The sequence below is a fragment of the Brachyhypopomus gauderio genome, chromosome 4 (assembly GCF_052324685.1).
Source record: "Brachyhypopomus gauderio isolate BG-103 chromosome 4, BGAUD_0.2, whole genome shotgun sequence".
NCBI lineage: Eukaryota > Metazoa > Chordata > Actinopteri > Gymnotiformes > Hypopomidae > Brachyhypopomus > Brachyhypopomus gauderio.
This window is the reverse complement of record NC_135214.1, coordinates 34,940,356-34,949,752: the sequence shown is the minus strand read 5'-3', so window position 1 is coordinate 34,949,752 and position 9,397 is coordinate 34,940,356. Positions and strand designations below refer to the sequence as shown.

The 9,397-nt window shown below is 43.3% G+C and overlaps 1 protein-coding gene across 1 annotated transcript in view; it reads right to left on the bottom strand.

Annotated features, from left to right (window-relative positions):
- The window catches only part of myo1f (myosin IF), a 25,447-nt gene extending 16,485 nt beyond the window's left edge, over window positions 1-8,962 (bottom strand). Inside the window, exons 1-4 of the mRNA XM_077004294.1 lie at window positions 8,405-8,962; window positions 3,641-3,772; window positions 2,002-2,091; window positions 1,642-1,736 (exon numbers count right to left, since the gene is read on the bottom strand). Of these exons, the coding sequence (XP_076860409.1) occupies window positions 1,642-1,736; window positions 2,002-2,091; window positions 3,641-3,772; window positions 8,405-8,407 (320 nt within the window). The 5' untranslated portion in view covers window positions 8,408-8,962. The remainder of the gene's footprint in view (window positions 1-1,641; window positions 1,737-2,001; window positions 2,092-3,640; window positions 3,773-8,404) is intronic.
- Window positions 8,963-9,397: the final 435 nt, after the last annotated feature.

The following is a 9,397-nucleotide window of genomic DNA, read 5'->3' as shown; positions in this document are numbered from 1 at the left end:
TTATACCAGTGTCTTATACCAGCGTCTTATACCAGCATCTTATACCAGCGTCTTATACCAACGTCTTATATCAGCGTCTTATACCAGTGTCTTATACCAGTGTCTTATACTTCTTATACCAGCGTCTTATACCAGCGTCTTATACCAGCATCTTATACCAACGTCTTATACCAACGTTTTATACCAACATTTTATACATCTTATACCAGCATCTTATACCAGCGTCGTACACCAGTGTCTTATACCAATGTCTTATACGTCTTATACCAGCGTCTTATACCAGTGTCTTATACCAGCGTCTTATACCAGTGTCTTATACCAGCATCTTATACCAGCGTCTTATAGCAGCGTCTTATACATCTTATTCCAGCATCTTATACCAGCATCTTATAAATCTTATACCAGCATCTTATACCAGCGTCTTATACCAGCATCTTAAACTTCTTATATCAGTGTCTTATACTAGCCTCTTATACCAGCGTCTTATAAGTCTTATACCAGTGTTTTACATGTTATACCAGCATCTTATACGTCTTGTATCAGCTTATTATGTTTGTTGCTGTTTGTTGTTATTTGTTTGATGTTATTTGTTTGCACAATATACTGCAACTAAAATTTTGACCGAATTCCATGACAGACTTGTGGTGAAAGACTTGTGGTGATAATCCCAGAAAATAGCAGCATTCTGCTTCTATAATCCACATGTGGGTTAGGTTTGGTTTAGCTAATCCTTGAAATATACTAGGGCTGGGTTTGAATAGCCTTCTTCATATTGTATACTATATTCTGCTCTCAGTATATACTGTATATTGCTTACTGCTCTCAGTACATACTGTATAATGCATACTGGTTCCTGTAGTACAAATACAACCTCAAATGCAAATACAGTATGTAACTATGTAATGTAATGTTTATGAGTTGTATTGTGATTCTGAGGATGTTGTTAAAAGTTGTAGTTTCTGTTGTAAAAGTTAAGTTGTATATTTCTACACATGGCTGCGAAACAAATGTCCTCTTTGGTGACAACAGAAGGAAACAAAACTGAACTGAACCATGGAACTGGGTCACATGATCACACGAAGGTTCCGCCTACTTGAGAAAGATTTTCCACCCCAAGTGCATGATGGGATGCCGTACACCATGAAGATGGCTCTGGTCACGTACTGGAATATTTATGTGATTTTCACATGCAATTGTTCCATGTGACAACCTAATGGTCATGATAATCAATCCTGGTTTTATCTTGGCTTGAGCAGTAGATTTAATTTTAAGTACTCAGGAAAACAACAATTAGAATTTAGGAATAACATTATATGTGGGTGTTGGGTTTAAATGCATTTTATTTGTTTGCTTGTTCTGTATAGCTGAAATGACAGCTGTTAACACTGTTTATCAGTAGTCTGTCTACATCAGTAGTTTGTCTACATCAGTAGTATGTCTACATCAATAGTATGTCAATACTATTTACAATACTATTGATGTAGACATACTACTGATGTAGACATACTATTGACTCAATAGTATGTCTACATCAGTGGTATGTCTACATCAGTAGTATATCAGTAGTATATCTACATCAGTAGTATGTCTACATTAATCAAGTAACCACTGTCATTGTGATTGATATTTGGTGCAGGTCACCTGATAATGACACACTGGTTCTCAGTGTCGATCATCATGTTTCTGTACATGTTATCTGTTAAGGCGTAGATGTGCGGGGGATTCTCATACTGGGCCTACAGAGAAACACAGAGAGAAAGAGTGAGAGAGAGAGAGAGAGAGACAGAGAGAGAGAGAGAGAGAGAGAGACAGAGAGAGAGAGACAGAGAGACAAAAACAGAAACACAGAGACAGAAAAAAGTCTCACACAGACAGTTTCAGACAAATAAAGCAACACAGGGAACCGAGAAGCGATGGCCACAGTGTCTGCATGCGTTAACGCAGGAGTGCAGTAACATGTTCAGGTTGTGGCAGTGTGATTGGGCAGAAGGACTGGCTTACGGCTCCTTGGTAAAGTTCAATCTCCCGGTCTGTGAAGTATGGCATCTGTTTGAACGGGTTGACAGATATCAGCACCGGCCCGATATATGTCTGCACACCAGCGTCAAGGATCTGAATTCACATTGATTCAGCTTGTTTCAATCCTAACAGAACCAAATCAGTTCAGTTTTAAACCTTTGACTCAGTTCAGTTAAGGACTCATCCGAGTTCTGTTAAAATCTCCTCTTCCTTCTACAAGGCCCATGATTCAGAGTTTTTATTCACTTGTATCTATGCGTTTCTTTCTGTTTCAACCTCCAACACTAAATGCTCATGTATATTTCACTAAATAAGTGAGAAAGAAGGAAGTGTACTAAATGTTGAGCCAGAACTAAAAGAGGAAGACCTCACTCTTCTTAAACTGCTTACCAAGTGTCTGAGTGTGTATGTGGTGTATGTGTGCATGTGTGAGTGTGTGCGTATGTTTGTGTGAGTGTGTATTTATGTCTGTACAAATGTATCTGTGCATATGTTTGCCCCCATTGGACTGTGAACTACTGCCACACAGAATTGAGTCTATAATGAGGTCAACCACACCTTCATAGAGGAGTATGATTATTTCATAATGGCATTTGCAGTTTATATAACGCAAGTTTATTTCACAAACCCAAGGAAGCTTTACATTTAAAATATTTTATATATGTTTTAAACAACTGCTACTATGTATTTAAAGGAGCTATTATAGATTTAGTATAAAAAGCACAGCTGACTCTATATGACACCTTGGTATTATATGAATCATATATGGAATATATGGGTCGTCTGTAGTGTGTAATATGTGGATCGTCTGTAGTGTGTAATATGTGGGTCGTCTGTGGTGTGTAATATGTGGATCGTCTGTAGTGTGTAATATGTGAGTCGTCTGTAGTGTGTAATATGTGGATTGTCTGTAGTGTGTAATATGTGGATCGTCTGTGGTGTGTAATATGTGGATCGTCTGTAGTGTGTAATATGTGGATCGTCTGTGGTGTGTAATATGTGGATCGTCTGTGGTGTGTAATATGTGGATCGTCTGTAGTGTGTAATATGTGGATCGTCTGTAGTGTGTAATATGTGGATCGTCTGTGGTGTGGAATATGTGGGTCGTCTGTAGTGTGTAATATATGGATCGTCTGTGATGTGGAATATGTGGGTCGTCTGTAGTGTGTAATATATGGATCGTCTGTGGTGTGGAATATGTGGGTCGTCTGTAGTGTGTAATATGTGGATCGTCTGTGGTGTGTAATATGTGGATTGTCTGTAGTGTGTAATATGTGGATCGTCTGTAGTGTGGAATATGTGGGTCTTCTGTGGTGTGGAATATGTGGGTCTTCTGCAGTGTGTAATATGTGGGTCTTCTGTAGTGTGTAATATGTGTATCAGAGCTGTTGCATGTCACATCACCCATCAGGGATGGAACAGTCAACAGTGAACATAGCAACCACTGACATAGAGTCTCATATACGGACAGAATGTATTTCAGAATATATACATATTGTTTTTACAAGACATATACAATTATAATATTAACATTTAAAATGTGAAATGCCTAATGTGTTAAGGAGTAATAATTTTGAAATGAAATGCACGTTAAGTGATATCCTTATTTTGAAAAGGATACAAAGATGTAGTCGTCCATGTATCTCTTCTTGAGGTTCTCCACGATGGCCTCCTCTGTAATCTTGGAGAGCAACACCATGTCATCCACGCCGCTCTGTTTCACATTCTGGCTCTGCCAGTGGTACTTGCTGCCCTGTGGAGGTGAGGACGACAGCAGCTGTGTTTCAGTCTCCCTGAAACACCCTTCATTAGCACAAAGTGCATGGTGGTTTAAAGAAAACATCTAGATCTCAAAAGTGAAACTGAGATGCAGCGTGGCAGAAGACTGTTGGGTGTGTGAACTGGTTTGATATCTCTTTCCCTTTGGTTTTCATCTAGAAACCTTTTGGCACTATTGGTTTTAACCGCTACAGCTAAGATTAAGGAGAGCTGCTTTTCAGTCATTGTGTAAGGACTCCTGCATCCTTCACTGAGCTGCTGACACCCCTGTAGCTCCACCTACTAGACACACTCCCCTGTAGCACCACCTACCAGATACCCCCCTGGTAGTAAGTGGGATAATTCTAAGTGGGATGGTTCTAAATGGGATAATGTAAAATGTAAAATGTAAATGTGTCATATTTTGTCAATTGTGATTTTTACACCACAATCGAAATTTGTCCTCCACTTTTAACCCATCTGTGCAGTTAGAACACACACACACACTAGTGATTACTAGGGGCTGTGGATCACACGTGCCCAGAGCGGTGGGCAGCCCTAAGTAGTCTTTTACTGTCTTCACCACATTAGCGTTCCTCAACGTTTCCTCTTAGAAGAAGAGTGTCTACTCAGTTAAAGTGTCAAGCATCAAGAGAGAAAAGAGGTTTTCTGTGTTACTAAACTAGAGCAGAAAATTACCAAACACTCTATGATTGAGGATGCTTTGACAACCATCTGTGAGACAAAGAAAACCCAGAGTGCTGGTTCCTCTTAGACAACACCAAGAATTTCTGTCACAACCAGCTGCACAACAGTATGTACAAAGGAGAGGCCAAATTATTGAACTGAGATGTGTTTGCGTGTGTGTGTGTGTGTGTGTGTGTGTGTGTGTGTGTGTGTGTGTTAGTCCTTTGTTCCTCCACCTCCGGTTACAAGTCCTCCTATGCAGGTTAAACAAAAGTACCAGGCACATTGGCAACAAAACCAAACAGAACAAAGAATGAAACATTTCATCCTCAGTGTGTATCTGTAAAACATGGATCATGGAAAGTGAGCAAAGTGTGCCCCCCCCAGTTCTGTAGAGCTGAGAGGTGCTGTAGTCAAGGAGAATCAATCAATCTATCTATCTATCTATCTATCTATCTATCTATCTATCTATCTATCTATCTATCTATCTATGTACTTCACTAAAAGTTTTTATATATCTCTCATATATGTTTGACACACACACACACACACACACACACACACACACACACACACACACACACACACACACACACACACACACACACACACAGACCAACCAACCTCCTACCAGCACCACCAATAATTAAACTAAATGACTATGAAGCTAAAACTCAAAGTAAATATCATTCATCATATTTCCTGACTGTGAGAGAAACAGAGACAGATCCTCAGTACCCACAGACCTGCTGTAGAACAGGGCAGACACACACAGACCACACACAGACCTGCTGTAGAACAGGGCAGACACACACAGACCTGCTGTAGAACAGGGCACACACACACACACAGACCTGCTGTAGAACAGGGCAGACACACACAGACCTGCTGTAGAACAGGGCAGACACACAGACCTGCTGTAGAACAGGGCAGACACACACACAGACCTGCTGTAGAACAGAGCCCACACATACAGACCTGCTGTAGAATGGGGCACACACACACAGACCTGCTGTAGAACAGGGCAGACACACACAGACCTGCTGTAGAACAGGGCACACACACACACACAGACCTGCTGTAGAACAGGGCAGACACACACAGACCTGCTGTAGAACAGGGCAGACACACAGACCTGCTGTAGAACAGGGCAGACACACACACAGACCTGCTGTAGAACAGAGCCCACACATACAGACCTGCTGTAGAATGGGGCACACACACACAGACCTGCTGTAGAACAGGGCAGACACACACAGACCTGCTGTAGAACAGGACACACACACACACACACACACACACACACACACACACACACACAGACCTGCTGTAGAACAGGGCACACACAGACAGACCTGCTGTAGAACAGGGTAGACACACACAGACCTGCTGTAGAACAGGGCACACACACAGACCTGCTGTAGGACAGGGCAGACACACACACACACACACACACACACACACACACACACACACACACACACACACACAGACCTGCTGTAGAACAGGGCAGACACACACAGACCTGCTGTCCAAATAAGAAATAACATGTGGTCCTTGCATGACAGGTGAATCTGAGACAGAGGCACTTTCTCCTTTACTCTGAGCCATTTGAAAATGTGACAATTTACTTCAACTCCAGTAGAAGTTGGCAGATTGCAAAGCACTTTGTAAGTCACTCTGGATAAGAGTGTCTGTGAAATGCCCTAAATGTAACCTTATAAGGTTGTTGAGTTACATATGTACCCCCCTCACAAACCACATGACGGCTGAGTGATTCAGTCAGAGAAGATGGGCAAGACTTTATGACTAACGAGACAGACTACATAATGAAAGTAACACGAAAGGATCAACAAGGCCAGTATTAAACATCACCCATGTTAAGATATTAAATGAAACCAGAAACAAAAATGTCTTGGGATCAATGATGAATGAAGCAAGACAGACAGAAGTTTCTCAAATCATTTAATAATATTTCAATGTAGTTTTCACCTCACATGCATTTTAATCATAATTTTTTCATCAAACATTTATTTCCCCCTTCATGCAGACCTGTATGCTATTTTTTTAGCTAAACAAAAATATATCAAATCAACACTGTTCTAAACAAACGATTGATCAAATCAAGTTTTCAGTTCATGTGATTCATTTTGAGCAGATTCGGATATTTGTTAGTCCCGCCCCTCGTATCATATCATCTTACCACTGTCACGATAGGCTGGTCCCAGAGGACAGGGGAGACGCCCACTCGGACACGCCCACACATACCACACCTCTCCCCCGTTCTCAGTCTCCCACCTAATAATCACGCCCTCTCATTGGTGTCCCCACCTGTGTCCATCCTGTCACTCACGCCCGCATTTAAACTCACAGGTCCCAGACTCCAATGCTGTACATTATTCTGTGACTACTCTGGAAACCTGCTGCCACCACCACCCTGCTGCCACCACCCAGTTGCCACCACCCTGCTGCCACCCTGCCACCACCACCCTGCTGCCACCACCCAGTTGCCACCACCCTGCTGCCACCCTGCCACCACCACCCTGCTGCCACCCTGCCACCACCACCCTGCTGCCACCACCCAGTTGCCACCACCCTGCTGCCACCACCACCCTGCTGTTCAGGTAAAGTCCTGGTTGCATGGGGCTACCAGAGAGATGGTTAGACTCTAGGCAGGAGGTTTCAGTCTTGCTCCTGATGTGGTAAGGAAGTGAACAGAACCGACCGCAGGCCCCTTTGACACACATCTCTGCTTCCCTCTGCACGCTAAGAGGGCAATGTTGCGAAAATCCCTTCTGAAGCCCCACAAACAGGAAAAAAAAGTCCTGCACACATCCTCCTCACACAACGCCTCGTCTTTCTGTTCTCCAGTGTTTCATGGTCAAGCCCACGCCCAGGGTAACTGGTGCCCCACGTTACCACGAACAGAATGTTGCACCCACCCTCTGGTACCTGCAGTGCACCTGGGCTCAGCCCCTGCCCAAACTTGTTCAAAGCTAGAAATGTTTTGGAAATGTGTAGAAATTTATTTGTTTTTTTATAATATGCAATTGTAATAAGTTCCACAATGTGCGTCTGTCAGTGTCATATACACTGTGTCCTAAACCAGACCACTAACGCACTTCCCACAGTTACAGATGTTGGCTGGGTCCAGGACTAGTGGAGTCTGTCTGTTTGGAAGATATCCAACCCACACATGCACACCTGGCCAGCCTAGAAGAGCATCCTTGTTCCAAAAACCTGATGGCCACTTGACACCTCAGTAAGGACACTCATGAGTGCTCATGAAATATAACGGTTGCATTTACCAGATGTTTACACTGAGCTACAGGTGTCCCTGACCCAACATCAAGCCCAACACCTCAGTGTCTTTACCTGTGTGCAGTAGTAGGTCTTTCAGATCCTGCTCAGAGAAAAAGATTAATCTACTCATCTACATGTGTGCGTGACTAAAAACAGAAAAGAAATATCAACTCTCTTCCTTTTATGGAGATGTAATCACAGGTTCCACCACTTCTACAGGCCAGAATCTTAACGCTTCTGTTTTCTCATTGATCACTTCCCGATACCATTCAAGGAGAATGTGACAGACCTCATTTTAATGAGAGCTGTGTTGGCCAAGTCCTGCTACACACAACCTGATGTGTGTCTGAATAAGTTAAGCCCACATCACCTTTGATATCTACAGCCAGCTCTGAGTACTACCTGTACCACAAGAAATGAGTCACAGGGAAGCAGTTAAGACTGGGATTGCTTTGAAAGATTTGGATTGCTTTCAAATTTAAAAGTATAGAGGTTTGGAGCTTATTACATGAACATTACAGACCTGTCATCGTACTACAGGAATACAGCAGGAACATCTCACTCACTCAACAGGACCACAACCCATCCTGGATTAGGAGACAATGTAAAACATGCAGACTAGTGCAGATATATTTACCATTGTGTCGGCACTGAGAAGATTCTCTTCAGGGTGTTCTCTGCTCCAGTATTGTCCTCTTGATGGTCAAAACAGTGAGTGTTCTTACACGGGTATGTGTGTTCGTGTGTTCGTGTGTGTGTGTGTGTGTGTGTGTGTGTGCGTCTGTGCCTGTAGGGAATATCCAACGTTGTACCGTTCAATGCCTCGCCATCTCTGATGGACTCCCTGAACCAACGTCTAGCTGCTTTAGTGAGGTATCAAAACCTACGTGCACACTATTAAACTTCCTCATCCTCCCACATGGTAGATAGTTACGTAGTACTGATCCTCTCGTGCTCACTCTCACCACCTAACAAGTGTAAAAACACACGATACTCCTCGATACACTCGCATGAGAGCAAAAAAATACTTGTCTTCAGTGTCCTGAGGGAGCATAGACACGAACCAGTGGCTCCAATAACCAGACACTGAACTTTGGTGCCAATCTTGTCCAAGACGCAAGTTGATAACGACGTGCTAGTGAAGAAAGAGGAAGGGGTCTGCAGACGCTGTAGCGTCTTACAGTGATGCTGACAAATCTGCACACACAGTCAGTGTGAAAGCTGAGAGGCCCAGGAGGAATCTGCTCAGCTGTCGTGGTAACCACCAGCCGTGCTCCACCCAGCGTGCAGTCTCTCACTGCTTGATGTGAGATAAAAGATAACACCTTCAAACCTGGCCAGCATCAGCAGAGCTGCAACTGTGCAGCCCAAAACCCCAAGACCTCTATGAACCTGCAGACCCGCTGTTTACCGTGTTCTCTTATCAACGTTTGTGGGGTAGGACCTCCATCCCCTCCTTAGACCTCCAGGTCGGTGTCCTCCGATGCCATTTGCTCCACGGGAGGGGGGTGGGGTGTGGGGCAGTCTCGGTCAGGGCAGCTGAGTGCTCCCCTCCTTAATTAAGATACTCCCCATAATTCTTATTTCGGCCATCCCCACTGCTAAAATGAAGTGGTAGACCATTCAAAAA